Genomic DNA, 21,281 nt, shown 5'->3' with positions numbered 1-21,281 from the left:
CACTTAAGAAATGAAAGTATTATTTTGGTTCACAGTTCAAGGGTACAGCTCGTCATGGTGGAAAGCATTCCTGTCATGGCGGAAAGCATGGTGGCAGCAGCTTAGGCAGCTGCTTGCGTTGAATCTGCAATCAGGAAACAGAAAGGGATGAACACTGATGCTCGGCCTGCTTTCTCCTTTTTCTTCAGTCCAGGACCCCAGCCCGTGGAATAATGCCACCCCCGTTCAGGGTGCATCTTGCCACCTCCGTTAATGAAGTCTAGCCCTTCATAGACATGTCTGGGAATTCCTCTCCAATCTTATTGTAGATTCTGTCAATTTGACAATATTAACCACCAGAATGTGTAACTACTGTAATAGTTAAAAGTGCACAATAAAAACTGCACAGAAAGTAAAAAAAAAAAGTTCTTATTCATCCATAAAATCAGAGCCAGGTGGATCTCTGTGAGTTCAAGGCCAGCCTGGTCTACAGAGCAAGATCCAGGACAGGTACCAAATCTACACAGAGAAACCCAGTCTCAAAAAGAACCAACCAAACAAAAAACTGTCCCAGTATCCCAGTGACGCAGAGCTTCTTTGGCAAAGTATCCTGCCCTGTCATGAGTGCGGGGTGTCCGGGAGGGTTGTTGAGTGGCTTACTGACATCAAGAGAGGGACAGCGTAGACACAGAGGAGGCACGGGTTCTCCTCAATAGAAGTCAAAGTGTCGTCTCCTGAAATATGTAAAACAAACCTGACTGGTTTACAGAAGCCCTGTGACTTCTGAGAAGTCTCAAGATGCCAAGATAAGGGGAAGCAAAGAGTGACTGCAGGGTCAGTTGTATTACTCAGTGTAGACTCACCTGAGGACGTGCAGATGGGGAGGAAAAAGGACATTTTCTAAAGGAAGTGAGTGGCCTCTGGCTAACAGGAGTAAACCAAGCAACTTTGAAAAACCACCTTTGCTCTCCTTTAAGTGAATCAATTCATCTTATTTTGTAAGTATCTTAGGAAGAAAATGTTTGTCTGGTCATGTTTGACTTCCATCCTTTTTCACAATCACACTCCTGGTGTTTAAATGTTGCTGACAGTTTCTTTGAAAATCTGAAGTGGTTTCTTTCTCATGAGCTGGTTAAGCTGGGGCTACAACCAGACATGGCGCATTAACTGTGACCACCCGTAAAGAGGCACAGCTGGAAAAGTCACACAAGAGAGAACTAGAGGCTGCCACAGTGTCGAGCAGCTAAAGCTCAACTTTATCCCATTACAAAAACTTTCTCTTAAGGGATAAAGACGAATGTTTTAAATCGTAAATCTCCGTGAAGATGAAACTGGTTCTGGTTCTCAACCTTTATTACCGTCACCAGCACCTTGGGATAGGTAAACCTCACATGTCACCACGATGTCTTCTCTTGGGGGCCAGGAAATGACTGAAGGGTAGTCATAAAGTACTTGACAAAATTTAGATGCAACCACCAAACAACTGTGATCTTCTGTGCTATGTTGCTTTTAAAAACATCATCAATACAAAGGGTTGAGCCGAATAGAAATAAAGATTCATGATGCTGCTAATGAATAAAAAAGGAATATCACAACAGTGTGCCTTCGGCTCACAGAACCCCCACCTCAGGACTGAGCCATGAACCATGCCACCCTTGTACCAGTATTGTGTTAATGTTAAAGTATCCTGCTCACAAGGGGCAGCACTCAAGACCTTTATTGAAGCTTAAAAACAGAAACCAAACCAAAACAAAACAAAGGAACCCAAAAGAAAACGCCCTTCTAGAGCCAGAGAGATGGCCCAGCAGGCAGAGGTGCTTGCCACCTGAAGGGACAAGCTTGATAATGTGAGCATGATCCTGGGGCCCCAGTAAAGGTGGAAAGAGAAAGTAACTCCACAGAACTGTCTTCTGACCTCCACGTGCACACCATAGTACTTATGCCTTGCCTCTGAGTAACCACAACAACCATGACAATAATACTCTCCCCGCCAAAACTTGTAATTTGCCTCTTTGGGATGGCTGGATAAAATACACTCCCCCCAGAGTGCATTTCCACTTGAATCTCCAAGCTTTACAAAGGGCTTTTGCTAATTATTAACAGTGTTTATTGACAGTGTGCTTGGGTTTGCCATGCATAATCTTTTAATCTTCACAACCCTTAAGTATCCTGACCCCAGGCTCCGTGTTTAGGCCTGCAAATGGTTTGGTTAATAGAACGTGAATCATTACAGTTTAGCCAAAGGGCCAGTAAAATAAATGTACTTTAATTGTATTCATTTTATAATTTATAATAAAAGGAGAGTCATAAGTAACATATGTGAAGCATCCCCCCCAGTGAACTTCCTGTCATTCACTTGTGTTTGGTTTCACCAACTGCGGCTGCTACGCAGTGAATAGAAATATGGAGAGTCTCCACATACTGTATGTCACAAGCAGCCTTACATGTGTGCTGTAAAGATGTTCAGACTGTTAAGAAAAAGATAAGACTGTGGGGACTCAGTATCTCATTTTGAAGTGGTAAGATCCAAGGTTTTTGCAAAAAAAATTATTTTGTATTTTGTAACTCAGAAGCAGCTATTAGCACATTTCTGAGGTTTAATAGGAGATCAAAACATTCTTGGAAGAAGAAATACATGAGGAGAGACCAATCAATATACTTTCAGTAGTTGACTAGACTGTTTCGTGAGTGGATGCGATGAAATACATATTGAGGTTTTATTGTATGATTAAGAGGGGAATTATTAAATCTCTCAGGTCTTCCCTTCCTCCTTCTCTCCTTCTCTCCTTCCTTTCTTTCTTTCCTCCCACCCCCCGAGATAGAGTTTCTCTGTGTAGTCCTGGCTGTCTTGGAACTCATATTTTAGACCAGGCTGGCCTTGAACTCAGAGATCTGTCTGCCTCTGCCTCCCAAGTGCTGGAATTAAAGGTGAGAGCCACCACTGCCCTGCTCACATTTTATTTTCTATGTGTCCATTTCTGTCTGTGTGGGTGTATGCCACCTGTGTGCAGGTGCTGGCCATCAGAAGAGGCTGACCTGTCTCTGGGAGCTGGAGCTACAAGCAGTTGTGAGCCAACCAGCGAAGGTCCTGGGAATTGAACTTGAGTCTTCTGAACCAGCAGCAAGTTCTCTTAGCCGTTGCGTCATCCCCCCAGCCTCCTCTGTTAGGTCTTTTACATAATGGTCAAATCAAGAAGAAAACCTTCACATGGTCTAGCTGATTTTTTTTTTCTGGTGCTGCTGACCTGCAAGACAATACACTTTGTGTATGCAGGTGAATGCATTGCATTTTTTTTCTATACAATTTTTTATGGCTACATCAGTTTTTTAAGGTGTGGAGGCAGGTATAGTGGCACACATTTTTAATCCTAGTACTTGGGAGGGAGCGGCAGTTAGATCTTTATGAGTTTGAGGCCAGTCATGTCTACATGGTGAGTTCCAGGCCAACCAGGGCCATATAAGAAGACCCTGTCTCAAAAACTTAAAAGAAGAAAAATAAGAAAAGAAAACCAAAAAAGAAATACCTTTTAAATCCTGTGCTAGAGGAGTGACAGGCACTTAAGCCAGGTTTAAATTTGTGTTATTATTTTATGTGTGTGGGTGTTTTGTGTACATGAATGTCTGTGCTCCACATGCCTGGTGTCTGAAGAACAGGGGCATTGGATCTCTTGGAACTAGAGTTACAGATGGTTATAAGTGTGTCATGTGGTTGCTGGGAGTTGAACCCAGGTCCTGTAGAAGAGCAGCCAGTGCCCTTAACCACTGAGCCATCTCTCCAGCTTCAAGTCAGTTGTTTTCACTATCCCATTCTAACAACTCACAAAGTCTCAATTGCATTATTTGACATAGTTACTGTTTTGAGGATTAGACGATGTGGTATTTTCCACTTAGACATCAACTTTCCAGAACATCAACCTTGAATTAGTCACAAGACTCCAACTCCCAAATCTTTGAATCTTGGTAAAAGACTTGTTTCCATTGGCTACTTCCCTGTGGGATGATAGAATTTATAGATTGATGAAAAATAAGTACAGAATAATACAAAACCAACAGTTCAGTCATACCTATCCAGCATGCACTATGGTGATGCCAGGGCATATTGAGATGTGAGTCTCTAGGTGGACCTATCACTTCATGAGCGAGAGCTCCGTTCAGAGTGCTGTGACGGCTGGAAGGGGAGAGCAGGGAGTGGGAACGCAGGGGAGTATGCTGATTCACTGGGTCCAGGGAGGCAGTGACAGCAAAGTTGGGAGCCTCCCTCTCATTAGATCATAAAAAGCTGAAAAATTTGAATACATACACAGGAACACACACACACACAGAGACAGAGAGATGGAGAGACAGAGAGACAGAGAGAGAGGGAGATGACAGAGAGACAGACATGCAGAAAGAGACAGAGAGAGAGGGAGATGACAGAGGCAGAGACAGAGAGAGACCATATTTATCTTTCACTGTTCTGGTTAAAAGGGGAAGCAGCTAATAACGCTTGCTGATGAATAGCTGAACTTATAACAAAGGATGCCACCAGAATAGGAAAATTCCCATTTCTTAGGAGTCTCCCACTCCCCGAGAAAGTGAGAGGGGTAGCTGCGGGTCAGAACGAACAGTTCTTAAGTTGTTTCTGTCAGGGGTTTGGTCACAGCCGTCATCAGCAAGCTAACTAATACAGCAGCATTGAGTCCGGTTGTGCTAGCATGCATGATGAAGCTTGTTTAAAGAGACTCACAGTGTTATTAGCAAAATCTAGACACAGTTTAAATGCCTGTGAACTTGGACAGACCAAATATAGTCATTTATTACATAGAATACTATGCAGTCTATAGAAGAGGCAGCTCTATGAACATGGAGTATTGATATTCTCTCTCTCTCTCTCTCTCTCTCTCTCTCCCCCCCCCCCGTGTGTGTGTGTGTGTGTGTGTGCGTGTGTGCGCGTGTGCGTGTGCGTGTGCGTGTGTGTGTGTGTGTGTGTGTGCGCGCGTGTGCGTGTGTCTGTGTATGTGCTCCTGTTGTTGTCAGGAAAAGTGTTATCAGGAAGACACACATCCCTGGAGTACTTCCAGGAGGCTTTATACTTTTCTCCTCAGCTTAAGCTACACATAAACACACAAAGGGCTGGGATGTGGCTTAGTTAGTCCAGCATGCGTGAAGCCCCAGGTTTGATCCCCCCACCAAATAAGCTTGGGGTGTGATAGCACATACTTGTAAGCCATCATTTGAGAGGAAGAAGACCAGAAGTCCTAGCTCTTCCTTGGCTACATATTGAGTTCAAGGTGAGCATGTGCTACTGTGTTACATGAGAACCAGTCTAAAAAACAAACAAAAGCAAGCAAGCAAACCTCACAACAAACCATAACAAGCCACCACAAAATACACACATATAATACAGGGACAGATTCAGAACACAGTGTTACCATTTCTGTTAAAAATTTAAAATAGCTATTTTATGCATATTCTTGTTCATTAAATAATGTCTTTGGAACTTAATTACCTTTGGGGAAGGCAGCTGGGTGAAATGCAGATGAAATTTTATTGCACATTTTGTTGTTTTTTTGGTTGTTTTGAGAAAGGATCTCACAATGTAACCCTGGCTGACCTAGAGCCCTCAATGATCCTCCTTCCTCAGCCTCCTGAGTCCTGCACACTGGGCGATTGGACAGACTCTGTGCTACTTAATTTTTAACACTTCGTGTATTACTTATTTTAAAATGCTTATTAAAAAGAAAATCTAATTGTGCCCTTACAATTAATGGCCTTCCAGGAAGTTCTGCAATTTGAGAAACAGTAAAGAGATTACAAGAATTTAAAACAATCAACTCTCTGATCTTTTATGTGGTTTCTGATTTGCGTTTTCAGTAGTAGGATTTTTTTACTACATTAGTTTCTGAATGCAATAAAATGAATGCGAATTATTCTTTAGTGAGCAAAACCGAGAAGTGTCGGTGAAACAAGAACTGAGTGCCCTGAAGTCAGGTAACCGGTAACTCAAAAAAGCAAAAAGCGGGTCGGGCTTAAAATTAGTCCTGAACAGCCCAGCGCAGAGCATCCCCAGAGGGCTGTTGATGTGTTTTGTTGTGACTTTCTTGGCATCACAGGCAGGTGGCACGTTACCACAGTTCCCGGACGCCAAGGGATTAGCTGAGCTCTGACGCCAGTATCACGGATAGTTTGTCAGATTTTTATCTTTTCTAGAAAACCTGATGTACTATTGTACATGGAGTTTACAAACCTATCCAAAGAAAAGTTTCCAAACCTATCCTGGCCACCAGGAGTCTCGGAGAGGCTGTCCAGCACGAATTAAAGGACCCCACAGTACAATTCTTCGCGCTTGCCAAAGTGACACAGTCAGTCATTCCAACCCCTAATGGTACGTGTTGTGGTCCTCATAGCTAGACCTGTTTTGCGAGTGGATGATTCCTCCTAACCCCCACCCCGGAGGGGGGGGGCATCACAGGGTGAACCCGACTAGCGAAGGAACTGGAACCGCGGGTCCAGTGTGCACCGGCCTGGGTGCTGCGGGAAGAACCCACCTGTTGCCAGGTAAAGTGCCTCTTACAGTATTTACTTACTTATTTATTTGAGGAAGGAGGCAGTTCCTAGAGGTTTAGTCAGCCAGGTCCAATCTGAGATGCAGGTTCCCGCCTGGGGTCGGGCGTGGTTGTTGTTGGCTGCCCTGCGGGCTCCGCCTCCGGTCCGGGCGAGCTCCATAAAAGCTGGACGAGCAGGTTCGCTCTCACCCGGCGCTGCTTTGGGCTCAGGGCGCGATCCGAGTTCCCCCAGCTCTGCCAGCATCGCGGGTACCATGGCGCAGGAGCTGCAGCACCCGGAGTTCGCGCGCGCGGGCCAGCAGGCGGGCCTGCAGGTGTGGAGGGTCGAGAAGCTGGAACTGGTGCCGGTGCCCCAGGGTGCCTATGGTGACTTCTACGTCGGAGACGCCTACCTGGTGCTGCACACGGCCAAAGGGAGCAGGGGCTTCTCCTACCGCCTGCACTTCTGGCTGGGTAAGCAGTGAGCAGCCCAAGGCAGCCCGGGGTCCTCTCACTTGGGCGGGATGGGTGACACTCAGCTAGCACCCTCTCCTAGCCCCAGCTCAGCTCCTGGCGGGCTGCAAACCGGGTGAGGTGAGTCACCCAGGAGGCTCGCCCACTGGCCTTGACTAAGCCCCTTTTGGGGCTTCATGCTCATTCCTCTGGCTTTTTTCCCTTTAACCCAAACTCCACTCTATTCCTGGGCGGCTGCCTGAGAGAAACCCGGGTGCTGGCCAAGTATTGAGCACCGCAGGCAAGCGCAGTCCTGGTTTCCCAGGCAGGGTGGAGATGAAGTCAAACGTGTTTGTGGACATTTGCTGCAGCTGGAGAGAAAACTCCACGCCCAGCTCCAAACTTTTCTTTATTTTTATTTGTTGCCTTGGGGTCATGGACTTAGATGTCTCTGCTATTTGAGACTAGTTGATTGTGCCACCCCAAACCAAGATTAAGATTCTCCCTGCACAACACTGCTTGCGTGTTTGGGAAATGATACAGCCGTCATCTATTTTTTAAAAATGCCCTATATGGCTGGTATATTTCTTGAGATAGGCTGCTTCATTTAAAATTGTTCATTCATTATTCATCTGTTTTAACAAGGACACAGTGTGGACCAGAACAGCTCCTTTAGCGGTCGGAATTATTTTGAGCTGCCTTGGTGCCAGGTTTTCGGAACACTGGCCGTGTGTTCCACTTTCTCCACCTTCTGCTTTTACCCGTAAACATCCTGAATGTTCAAGCTCTCCCTGTGAGGTCTGGTGCCAGTGGGCACACCCTACCTGACACCGTGCCGGATAATCTGAGCCTTCTTTTCAAACGAGCTTGACTCCTTATACTAGTGTTTCTTTCAGTGTATTTATTCTTGAGCTCGGGCGGGAAAAACATACAAAGCCACCATTTCACTTTAATGTCTAACATCTGAGAAATTTAAGAAACAAGTAAAAACATTTAGAAGTGATTTCCTAAGCATTAACAGACACTCAGATCGGCCATCTGAGACAGGAAACACAGAGGGGAAGGTAGTGTGTTTACAGTGCTCGGTGCTTGGTTGAGGTGTCTGAGCTTGCCACCCCTTGCTGCTTCAGCTTGGAGTGCCACTCCAGGCATAATACACACTACCCAGTGATCTATGCTCTATTCGTGAAACAGTGACCTGGGGTAGAACAGCCTTCCCACTCTGAACTTGGGTCTGGAGTGGATGTATGTCTGAAGGGTCAGCAGAGTGAGTTTAAATGGGAGAAAACTTGCTTGCTGTTCACAAGCTGTGTTTGGCTTCATCGGAAGACAGCTCAAGGAAGGCTCAGAGGCTAATTCTTCAATTCAGTAAACTTCTTCTTACCCAAGCAGGCGCCTTATGTATTGTGCTCCACGCAGCTCATAGATTCACTTGAGCTGTTTCTGTGTGCTTGTTTGAGACAGGGTCTTACAGGCAGGATGGTCCAGAACTCTGTGGACCACATTGGCCTCTTGTGCTCTATCTTCCTGCTTCCATAGCCTGAGTGCCTGGTTCTCTTATATTCTTAATTATCCATTTAGTGCAAACCAATCTCACAATTACAATAGGACATAGTTTGGGCAGAAATAGTCTAAAAAAATGGAAGCTAATAGTACATTAATTACAATATAATTCATCTATAAATTCAGGCTTCCCAGGAGCCTATAAGTCACTTGCAATACATAGTTTAGGAAGCTTTCCAAAGAATTTATAACCCCAAAGGTGCAATAAGGAAAAAAAGATCGAACACTGGTAGCATGTGATTAAATGACATGAAAGGGGTTTACAGACTCTGTGCGGTAGGGACAAGTAGCCTTGACGGACACAGGGAAATGAGGATAAATGGGGAGGTTCCTGTGCCAAGACCATAACCATCAAAGGAAGAGGAGTCAGGACACCTTCAGCGTTCCCAGCAGCCTTTCCTATTCCATTCTCCAGGCAGAGGAAGTTCCTTCCGAAAGAGTTTATTCTGAGATCCGAATAGGGAAGAGTTCACGAGGATTAGTGAGAATGATTGGCGCAAGTTCGGGGGAAAGAAGGTTTGACTTCGTGAAGGAAGGGAGGACGTCAGCTGGGAGAAGTCAAGTTAAAAGAGGCTGCGTGAGGGAGACGCCCAGTGTACCAACGAAGGGATAGACCCGACAGGAGGAGACAAGCGAAGCGGGAGGGACGCGGGACTAAGATGAGGGAAAAGGCAGACAGTCTTCCTTCAGGTCTACGCACTCAGCTTCCACAACACTAGGGCGTGTCTCAGGTAACGGTGCCAGTACTGTATGTCCAGATACAGTGAAAGTGAGAAGTGGTTGCCTGTGGCTCAAAACGTTTTACATTGCTCCTTAGAAACCATTTTGGCTTTGCATCTAGCAGTTAAACTGCACCCAGCTTTTGCCTCTGTTTCCTCACAGCATCCAGTCTGTGGGCAGGGATTGGTTTAAAGCTGCTATTGTGCCTCCAACCTTTATCCAAACACCTTCCCTCACCTTTCTCCTTGCCAGCTTTAGACATTACTTTAATCTATTTTAACACAGCTTTCACTGATGTTATAACGCGCGCGTGTATGTGTGTGTGTGTGTGTGTGTGTGTGTGTGTGTGCGCGCGTGCGCGCACGCATGTGGCTTTACACAGGGCACTGGGACGCAGAAGGACTAGATTACAATATATAGCACATAATGTACAATACAAGGATCTCATAATATACAAGGGGCTAGTGACAATGTCAAGGAAGTGACCGTTGGGCCAACAAGATGGATCAGTGAGTAAAGGCTCTTGCTGCTAAGGCCAAGCTTGACTACCCAGGTTCTGTCCCTGGAACTTACATGGTGGAAGGAGAGAAGCAACTCCTGACAGTTGTTCTCTGGTCTCCACATATGTGCTGTGGCATGAACGTATCTTTGCCTAAGTTAAGTAAACGCATGTAGAAAAAAAATAAAGCGGCTTGAGGGTCTTCTTGGCGATGGAGCTCTTTAGAGACACAAGGGTCTTCTTGGCGATGGAGCTCCTTAGTATCGGGACTCTGAAGGCAGACAAGTGAATCAGCACATGTGGTAAAGCTGCACAGAACTGACTTCACATGAGCACATCCGCAGGAACAAGCAACACTGGGAAATACAAATAAGGCTGACCGCACCCCTGTGGGCATCTCAGTTGTGATCCCCGTGAAAGCCTGTGCTCCCTTACACTTCAGGGTACTACACGATGCTGCGCCACACTCAAGTTTTAAAGAACTGCCATTGGATTCCACGTGTTTCCAGTAGATGCTACTCACCATGTTGAGGATGCTTCTTCTCTTCTAGTCCTAATGTGGCCAGATCTTTAAAATCAGGAATGAGAGCTAGGTAGGTCTAGTTGTGAGACTTCTCTTTAAATCTGTGTTTTGTTTATGAAATCGTCACACGTCCCAGTTTTAGGAGTTTCTCACTACACATGTAAGTGCAACATGCATACGTGTATAAAATATAAAGTGACACAGCAAAGCACGGGGTAGCAGGCACAGCACAAGCTTAGGAAAACAAGGGATGAGGTCACAAACAGAATTCACCTGGGACATCAAATGAAGTCATAAGCAGAATTCATACACAAACATTTTTGAGTACCTGCTAGAATTTCATCATGATTCAATAGATTTTGACTCAGTTCTACACATTAAAAAGGTTGATATTGGCTTCTTTAAGTCTTTTCAACCTTTGGAGGCCAGCCAGGGCTTTGGTTTATTCATTCTGATATTCTCTGGCCCAGCACAGTACATAAACATCAGCAGACAAGAGCATGACCTAATTAACGTCTTTCCATCTCATTTAATAACTTCCTGCCTACGGTTCATACCTACTTCAAAAGAGTCATGTTTCAACTCTTCAGTTAACAATGTTTCGGTCAAACACGTCATCCTTAATATCTTTGATGTCAACCTTGGCTTATGCGTCTTTCTTAAAGCATCTCTGTATGAAATTTACACCAAGAGTTGCTATCATGAAAGCTGAAAAAAATGGGCAAAGAATGGCACCAGCATTTTTTTTGGATTGCAGAATTGCATGTGGATATTTAAGGTGTATGTTAAAATACATTTCACAGGAAGTTTACAAAGCTGTTACCATATAAGTACTGTTCTGGCTGCTGAAATTTAAGAAGATCCTAGCCGGGCGCACGCCTTTAATCCCAGCACTCGGGAGGCAGAGCCAGGCGGATCTCTGTGAGTTTGAGGCCAGCCTGGGCTACCAAGTGAGTTCCAGGAAAGGCGCAAAGCTACACAGAGAAACCCTGTCTCGAAAAAAAAAAAAAAAAAAAAGAAGATCCTAGCTATATAGGTCACCTGTGAACATAGAAGGAGAACTGTGAAGGAACTTGAATTTTCCTAGTATAGGTAACTGGTTTCCTTCCCTCAATTTTGGTGAATTTCAATTGGCATCATTCAGGGAAATACTGCTACTGCTTCTAAGCTTATGGCTCATTGGGGAAAGTTACATATTGTGATCACCAAAGAATTTACTACTAATAAGAATTGTAAAAAATGAATTCATGTGGGGCTGGAGAGATAGTTCAGTGGTTGGGGGTGCTTACTGCTCTTGCAGAGGACATGAGTTTTGTTCCCAGCACCCACTTGGTGGTTCACTCTGCCTGTAACTTCAGCTTGAGGGGATCCAATGCCTTCTTCTGGCCTCTTTGAGTACCTGCACTCACATGCACATACCACACACAAACAAACAAATAATTTTTAAAAATCTTCTTTAAAACACATGTATTATCCTTCCTAAGAGTTTGCCCTTTAGAATTCTATAAACCTGTTTTGAAACTTTTTTATAACTTCAGGAATTACTCAGCCTCTCCCAGTGTCAATGAGTTCCACAGTACCATGGTGTAAGCCAGGTCTGTTTCATGGGGATACTTGAATGTCATTCATATAAAACACAAGTGCTGTGTGGCCCATTGCAAGAGTACTAGAAATGTGTTGGTATTTGCGTTACTATTAACTACAATTTTCATTCAGCTCAGATGTCATGAGGGTTTTGAAGGTTTAGGGTTGTGGATTTTTTTTTTTTTAATGAACTGTGAGTCTTCCTCAAGCCTATCTTGGTTCTGAATATCACATACTGTGTAGACATTGATGCTTAGGAATTTGACTTCAGCAAAGATATCTGGGTGGGTTCTATTTCATAACTGTGAAAGCTAATTGTATACATTCTTAAATTCTATCAGATACATAGCATTGAAGAGACATCATCGTGTTAGTTCCTTTCCTGCCTTTCCATCAGTGGTTATTTCACACAACAAAAGTAAAGAGATAGTCAAGTGGGGGACACAGGCTCAAAAACAGGGGACAGGTGAAGTTTCATTCACTTTCCTATCTTAAAAATCACTCAGTTATTTAATTATGGCCTATAAAGTATTTCTCGCTGACATGCTGTAAGCCTGAAGCAGTTCCTAAGTGTTTCCTGGCAGGATCTTATTAACTACATGAAATGAGTGCTTTCCTGAGTCTTGCTAGCATATATTGATTTTTTTCCCCAAGCAGATCTGTGTAGTAGTGTTTCTTTTAAGAATTTTTAAAAAGCAGGGACATGAAAAATGTTTGGTTATGAGCCAAATAACATATCACATGTTCTTCTGATAAGGAATCTTTCTGCAGCAGACTGCTGTCTTGAAACATAACGGAAACAAAATCTTCTCCATGTTAACATGTCCATTGATATTGTCATTGTTCTGCTGGAACAGGGAGAATAAGCCTTTCCTAGGGATGAGCTCCCTAATTAGTTACCCAATACAAACTGGTCAGCCCTGAAACCACATACACACAAACAACAAAAATGGACTCAGCAGGTTGTATAAATGTATCTGTGTATATCTGTATCTGTATTCAAAGAAAAAGAGAATATTAACTTGAGAAGGGGGAATTGGAGGAAAAGGGAAATGGGTAGTAGTATGATTATATTTCAATGAAAATGTATAGCAAACAAACAAACAAACAAACAAATTAGTAAAAGAGAGCTCTGGTGTCCTTCTCGTCAACTCTTCTGCCTCCGTGCTTTTCCTCCAGTGACTGAGAGCTGTGTTGTTTCAGGAAAGGAATGCTCCCAGGATGAAAGCACAGCAGCGGCCATCTTCACTGTCCAGATGGACGACTATCTGGGTGGCAAGCCAGTCCAGAGCAGAGAACTTCAAGGCTACGAGTCTACTGATTTTGTGGGCTATTTCAAAGGTGGTCTGAAATACAAGGTAAGCCCTTCTCTCTGACACTTTCCATTGTGACATTTTCAAACAGTTTCTCTTCCCGATGGTCCACACTTCATGGATCACAGCTTCTTGGAGGGCATGGGTTTGATTTTTGTTTTGTCTTAGAATTCCCGCACCTCTCTCTCTCTCTCTCTCTCTCTCTCTCTCTCTCTCTCTCTCTCTCTCTCTCTCTCTCTGACTCTGTCTCTCTCGCTCTCTCTGTGTCTCTGTCTCTGTCTCTCTCAGTGATTTATCTTCATATTTGTCAGACATATAGTTGGTACTGAGTAAATTCTGTAAAGGAAACCCAGTTTCAGGATGTATGGTGTGATGTGAATTATTATGACCTAATTTACTTACATGGGCAATTTTTTGAGACACTATCTCTTGTAGCCTTAGGCTAGCCTCAAACTCATTATGTAGTCAAAGATGACCTTTGCTCCTGATCCTTCTGCCTCTACCTCGCAAGTGTTCAGATTACAGGTGTGTGCGGCCATACCTGGTTTATGCTGTATTTGAGATGGAGCCCAGAGACTTCCAAATGCCCTGAAGGCATTCTACCAACTGAGATACATCCTCAGCTCCTTAATAATTAAAAAAAAAATGTGTATGTATTGATAGTTAAATAGGCCTACCTCTTAGGCAATGCATAGTAAAGGGTAGACCCTGCCTCCCTCACCCTAGTTCCCCCAGTGAGCTTTGCAGTTGGATCATCCTTCCCTAGTCCTTCCCTCCCTGCCCACGAATTCAGTTAAAACATGAGAAATAGCCTCCTCAGATAGACACCTGTTGTTTGTTTTTGCTCTTTTGGGGGGTGCACCACCCAGCTCCTAAATAAATCATACACTGAGGCTTATTCTTAATTATAAATGCAGAGCCTTAGCTTGGCTTGTTGCTAGCCAGCTTTACTTAAATTATCCCAACCAGCTTTTGCCTTTGGGCTTTTATTTTTCTCTATTCCTGTATACCTTTCATTATTTCTTACTCTGTGGCTCTCTGTGCAGCTGGGTGGCTGGACCCTCATATTCTCCTCCTTCTACGGCTACTCCTTCCTTGATCTTGCTTCCCCTCCTCCAAGATTTCTCCTTGTATTAATTCTTAATGCCTGCCAGCCCTGCCTATCCTTTCTCCTGCCTTGCCATTGGCTGTTCAACTCTTTATTAGACCATCAGGTAGTTTAGACAGGCACAGAATCACAGCTTCAGAGAGTTAAACAAATGCAACATAAACAAAAGTAGCACATCTTAATATTCCCCCTTTTTTTCTAAATAGAAATGAAATGGTTTAACTTTAACATAATAAGACTGTATGTAGTATGAACAATTATCAAGTAAAGATTACATTTACAATGTACTGAATTCCAATTCATTTATACCTGGTAAATTTAAAGAAAATACTCCATAATCTATTCTATCTTAGTAAATCCAAAATTTTGTACCTAATTTACTTTCTATTATATCTAGGGAAAACTGCAACTATAACTATCTAGTCTTCAACTCTATCAAAGACTCCAAAAGGATATAGTATTTAAATAAAAATAAAGTGCATTACAAACAACTTTCAAAAACTCTAGAAATAATAGGGTCATCTGACTGCCTGAACAGTTACTCAAATTTCCTCTGCAACATTGGGGCATCCATCTTCAGCCTACAGGTCCAATGTATCTGGCAGACTTTTTAATGAAGCAGGAAATTTGAAAGACTGTCCCACCTATATTGGAAAAGTTTGTCAGTCACTTTCCTCAGTTTCTTCTGTGAAGCAGGAACCCTGAAGGACCATCATGCCTTGCTTTGGCAAAGTTCAGCAATCGTTTTCCTGTGGGTCCTGAATGTCCAGTTTATACAACATACTGTCGAGCAGTCCAGGCAAGAGCAGCTTCTTGCCCAAATGGCTAGCCTTGCCATATTGAAAGCAAACTCTATAAGGAGTTTCTTTGATGCCCATCATCTCTGAAGTAAATCGATGTTGCCAGGAGCAGATATGTCTCATTGTCATGAAAAGCCCTAAGTTAACAAAACATTTTAAATGACATATTCTGTAGGTCTTTGAAAGGTTTAAGACCATCTATCTATCTAAAATATGTCTCTATATGATCTGGAAAGCATACCTAATATATCTACAATTTTGAATGTTATAAATGACTAACAATTGCCCTCTGTTTCCTGATTATCCTGTATAGCTTATAATAGTAGTTTTCAAAAACTAGAACTTCACTCTACATTTCCAAATGAATTGCATAGGCACAATACCTCAAACAAAAATAGAAACATTCATACAATATGTTGTAACAAAAATAACCTTACATTTTTACCAATATACAAAAATTCTTTAAACAAGAGTAGACACATAATATAGTATAACAAAAATAACTTTAAATTTGTGTCAATATTCTATATTCCCCTAAATGATAACAAACATCCATAACCCACAAAATAACCAAAACCCACCTACACCCCACAACTCTTGGGAATGTGGGCATAGTTTTCTCTAAACTGCTTCCTGCTGTCTGTGGGCAAATGCATCTTTAGAGGTCCCTGAGAAAATTTTGAGATAATTACCAAGCCCTGGGAAGACCAGCAGTAACTTTTGGTCATAGAAATCACCTGTCAAGATTCAGGAGGCCTCCCTTGGTCACACCTGATCCACATTATTCCTGAAGGAATCCACAACCTCTCATTTCCTGTGGGAAGAAAACAAAGCATTTTTTATTTCCACTTGAAAAATACATTTTTTGGCTTCTTTTTCTAAAGTTAAGATAGATCTAAAGTATCTAGGTTGGTTCAGTTTTGCAGTCCTCACAATCCCATGTCTCTTAGCAGCTGTTGTTTGCTTCTCAACATTCAAAAAAATTCAAAATCAACACAATAACATACAGGATCCAGACTCCTTGTGTATTTCCCATCTTACGTGTCATTTTTCTTTTATATTACTTTAACTCTCTTTATAGACTTTACTTTATTATTTCTTTTTTTTTTTTTTTTTTTTTTTTTTTTGGTTTTTCGAGACAGGGTTTCTCTGTGTAGCTTTGCGCCTTTCCTGGAACTCACTTGGTAGTTCAGGCTGGCCTCGAACTCACAGAGATCCGCCTGGCTCTGCCTCCCGAGTGCTGGGATTAAAGGCGTGCGCCACCACCGCCCGGCGACTTTATTATTTCTAAACTATTTCTTTCTATGGCTGTCCATACTCCTTTTCGTTCGTTCTTAAGCCTATGCACATTGTAAAACACACTGGAACCTGTTTAGAGATTTTTTTTCTATCTGGACCTCTTTTACTGCATATCTTTTAGACTTTTTTCACCATGTGAGCAAACCTTTAAACTGCTAACCTAAACCTGGATCCTCCATGTGCCTCTCTTGGCTGGCTCTACCTGCTTCTTGGGACATGAAAGGCAGGCCTAAAGCTCACGGCTTGGTTGGAGGTTCATGACCAAGAACTGCATTTACCCTTCCTAGAGCTCTAGAATGTCAATGCTTGTGCTGTGTCAGGTGTTTTTACTTAGTTTTTTGTTCCTACTTAACATAATAGCTGCTCTAGGGCTCACTGTCTGGCAGAAACTCTTAAAGGAGCCGTATCTTTTTTTTTTTTTTTTAAAGCTTTCTCAGGCACTATGGAAATTCGAGCACCCTGTTGGTACACCAAAATGTTGTTGTTTTGCTCTTTGAGGGGCCCACCACCCAGCTCCCAAATAAATCACACACAGAAGCTTATTCTTAATTATAAATGACCAGCCTTAGCTTGGCTTGTTGCTAACTAGCTTTAGTTAACTTAAAATTATCCCATCTACTTTTGGCCTCTGGGCTTTTCCTTTTCTATTCCTGTATAACTTTTTTTGTTTCTTACTCAGTGGCTTGCTGTGCAGCTGGGTGGCTGGCCCCTGGGTCCTCCTCCTTCTCTGACTACTTCTTTCTTCCTTCCAGATTTCTCCTTCTGTATATCCTCTCTGCCTGCCAGCCCTGCCTATCCTTTCTTCTGAACTTGGCTGTTCAGTTCTTTATTAGACCATCAGGTGTTTAGAGAGGCACAGGAACACAGCTTCACAGAGTTAGACAAATGCAGCATAAACAAAAGTAGCATACCTTAAAATATTCTACAACAGACACCCCAGAAATAAGCCCTCTCTAAGGAAGACATGGGCCAGCAGGTGCTCACCTGCTGCTTCACTCCTGTGAGTACCTAGACCATAGAGCTAAACAGGACTTCTGAATATATGCTAATTTGCCTTTTAAAAATGGCAGATTTAAGTCAGACTTGGGGGTGCATACCTACATTGCCATCATTTTGGAGGTTGAGGCATCAGGATCATGTGTTCAAGGCCAGCCTGAGCTATATAGACACACTCTACATCAAAGTTGAAAACAAAACAAAAAACAGCCAATCAACAAACCAGTTAACCAACCAAACAAACCCAAAAACAATGACCAAAAGATGACAGGTTTACCTCTATCTTTATTGGATTTTGTCCTTGGTAGAATATTTGCAATACCATGAGATCAGACAAAACAACCACAAGATTTCTTCTGTCTCTTGGAATCATGATTTCACACCAGGATGTAAGCCACTTCAAACATGAGAGTTCCTCCAGTTTATGTCGAAAGATTCTGAAGTTTCCTTCATTTCAATGAACCCAACAGTCTGAAGAACTGAGAACTTACATTTGTTCAAAGCAGGAACAATAGAGTCACCTTGTCAGAAACCATGTCATCCAGACAAATGGTTTGCTTCAGGGAAGTGCAGGGAAAACACTTGGTTTTCCAGGATGTACGATGTATTTTTTACTAGTTCCCCAAACAGACATTGCATGGGAATTGAGCATTACAGTAAACAATAAAATTCTAACATACCACATACACAGGATGAATTTCGCTATTAACAGGATCTTGGAAACCAAATTCTAGGATACATATGCAAAAGTGGACATAATAACAAAGTAGTTGTTTGGGTAATTATCTTCTATGGGCATTAAAGCGGCCATGAGTCAGCATTCTTCAAAAAGGGGATGTTTGTAAGTGGAGGTCACATAGGTCATCAGGATCAGCTGATTCTCTGATCAGCAGCATGATGCTGGTGTGGGTGGCTACAGGAGCCATTGCTTGCTAGGATGTGTGGCTTCAGAGATAACTTGCCACTCAGAGTGGCCGAGATGACCATGTGATGCTGTTTCTCCCCATTTTTACTTTCAAGTTTATAGATTATGCTAATCATGACATGCAAATTACCTTATTTAATATAAATCCCCAGTGGGTGCATTTGCCATCGATTCTACTCTGTTCAGATAAATGAAGCAAGACTCAGAGATTCTATGCCACTTACGACAGTCCCTGCTAGTAAGTGACTGTGTGACTGTCTGACCCAGGTGCCTAAGCTGGTAATCACCATTCTCTGCTTCTCTCAACATAAATAAGTGATGCATATGTCAAGACAGATATAATAGAAGAGTACCTGGAAGCAGTTTGGTGTCTGTTTTGAGTGGGCAAACTTAACAGAGCCTGTCATTAACAAGTCTATAAAAATCATGCCGAGTTGCTGTCCACTATGTCACGGTTCAACTGGAACTGCCAGAATCATCTTCCTGTCTCAGGGTTTGCATCCTTTGTCTCTGGGCACTTCCAAAGCTAGAAAAGTGGTTACAAACATCCATTACCACTGCTCCCTGGCATTAAATTTCTGGCTAACATATTTTTCTCAAGCCATGATTGTAGACAGTGACCAGCAAGCATGTTTCACTCGCACACCTGTGCTGGTCCCACTGGCTGCTTAGTTGTGGCCCTTCCTAGAGAAAGCAGAAAAGGTCTGGAAGCTTCTAGTGCTAACTTAGACAGTGTTCATGAGAGAGCTACTTACTCACCAGTGCAGACGTATGCATGGAGTGCCGTTTTGCTTTGTTTACTTTTATTATTATTGTGTATATGTATGATGTGTGTTGGGGGCAGGCTCACATGTGTGTCACTGCATGAGTGTGGAGGCCAGAGGACATCTTTGTGAAGTCAGTTTGTTCCTGGGATTTCAACTCAGGCCAGCAGGGTTACCTGGCAAGGCTTTTACCCACAGAGCAACCTTGCTAGGCTGACAACATACAGCTTTTTTTGGGGGGGGCATTTGTAACATTGAACATTAAAAAATAGTTAAATATATATTTATTAATATATATTATTAATATATATTATTATATATATTATATTCGAGACAGGGTTTCTCTGTGTAGTTTTGGTGCCTGTCTTGGATCTCGCTCTATAGACCAGGCTGGCCTCAAACTCACAGAGATCTGCCTGGCTCTGTCTCCCAAGTGCTGGGACCAAAGGCATGCATCACCACCTCCTGGTAACAGTATTATATTTTAACTTTAAAAATTATATTTATTTATATCTTTATAAGTGTGTGCCTGTATTTATGTGCATGGTGTGTGTGTGTGTGTGTGTGTGTGTGTGTGTGTGTGTGTGTGTGTCTCATGTCTGTGTGTCTCTGTGTGGTATATGTATGCTGTGGAGATCAGAGGAAAACTTACAGGAGTCAGTTTTCTCCGTCTACCATGTGGGTCCTGGGGATCAAACTCATGTTGTCAGGCTTGGCGGCATGCATCTTTACCTGCTCGGCCACCTCGCTGGCCAGAGAAAGGATTGTGCTTTTTAAAAGAATGCTGAATTTTCAAGGTATAAATTACTCTGATAGGTTACTCTATGAGATTAGTTTGAATGTTTTATATGTGTGTGGGAAAGGGGCCAGAGATAACAGTCTAAATCTGATTCCACATTATAACCTTTTATTCCACATACAGTATCCTTTACTATTTTTAAAAACCAGATCACAGTGTAATCCTACTTATTTTTAAAAAGTAGAATGTTCTTGGAAAGCTGAAGCAGGATGGTTGTAAATTTGAGGCCATCCTGGGCAACTTAACAATACTGCTTAAAAACATGTGTGTGTATGTATGTATAGATAAGTGTACATATCTATCTATATATTTATAATACAACCTCATAATTAGACACATCATCTTCTTGCTGATTATGAAAGTAAAGATATAGGAATTAATTAGAAAAAGAGAAAAATATAAAAGATGATTGCAGTACTACAAGAAGATGTAGTGAATAACAGATTTTTTCCTTCAGTAACTCTCATTCAATGCTTTTTGTTTTGTTCTGTTTGGGGATGGAGAATCATGATTCTATATCTTCCTTGACATTAAAAAAACTCAGCCCTGGGGTTTTGTTGTTTGTTTTTGTGCCCTTCACAGGAACAGCCCACCCTTAGCCACATCTTCTATTTCCTTCTCTGTTGTGTGACGGTGGGAAGGTTGGGTACCTCTTCTCTATGGTGATGGTGGGAAGGTTGGGAACCTCTTCTCTATGGTGACAGTGGGAAGGTTGGGAACCTCTTCTCTATGGTGATGGTGGGAAGGTTGGGAACCTCTTCTCTATGGTGATGGTGGGAAGGTTGGGAACCTCTTCTCTGTGGTGACAGTGGGAAGGTTGGGAACCTCTTCTCTATGGTGACAGTGGGAAGGTTGGGAACCTCTTCTCTATGGTGATGGTGGGAAGGTTGGGAACCTCTTCTCTGTGGTGACGGTGGGAAGGTTGGGAACCTCTTCTCTATGGTGACAGTGGGAAGGTTGGGAACCTCTTCTCTATGATGATGGTGGGAAGGTTGGGAACCTCTTCTCTGTAGTGACAGTGGGAAGGTTGGGAACCTCTTCTCTATGATGATGGTGGGAAGGTTGGGAACCTCTTCTTTATGGTGATGGTGGGAAGGTTGGGAACCTCTTCTCTATGGTGACAGTGGGAAGGTTGGGAACCTCTTCTCTATGGTGATGGTGGGAAGGTTGGGAACCTCTTCTCTATGGTGATGGTGGGAAGGTTGGGAACCTCTTCTCTGTGGTGACGGTGGGAAGGTTGGGAACCTCTTCTCTGTGGTGACAGTGGGAAGGTTGGGAACCTCTTCTCTATGGTGATGGTGGGAAGGTTGGGAACCTCTTCTCTATGATGATGGTGGGAAGGTTGGGAACCTCTTCTCTATGGTGATGGTGGGAAGGTTGGGAACCTCTTCTCTATGGTGACAGTGGGAAGGTTGGGAACCTCTTCTCTATG

The 21,281-nt window shown here is 42.9% G+C and overlaps 1 protein-coding gene across 1 annotated transcript in view; it reads left to right on the top strand.

Annotated features, from left to right (window-relative positions):
* Positions 1-6,555: 6,555 nt before the first annotated feature.
* Scin (scinderin) overlaps positions 6,556-21,281 on the top strand; it is a 90,362-nt gene continuing 75,636 nt past the window's right edge. The window contains exons 1-2 of the mRNA XM_052738167.1: positions 6,556-6,977; positions 13,049-13,203. Coding sequence (XP_052594127.1) covers positions 6,605-6,977; positions 13,049-13,203 — 528 coding nt within the window. The 5' untranslated portion in view covers positions 6,556-6,604. The remainder of the gene's footprint in view (positions 6,978-13,048; positions 13,204-21,281) is intronic.

The sequence above is a fragment of the Peromyscus californicus genome, unplaced genomic scaffold (assembly GCF_007827085.1).
Source record: "Peromyscus californicus insignis strain IS unplaced genomic scaffold, ASM782708v3 Scaffold_15__1_contigs__length_86483966, whole genome shotgun sequence".
Classification (NCBI taxonomy): domain Eukaryota; kingdom Metazoa; phylum Chordata; class Mammalia; order Rodentia; family Cricetidae; genus Peromyscus; species Peromyscus californicus.
This window is presented reverse-complemented; position numbering and strand designations above follow the sequence as displayed.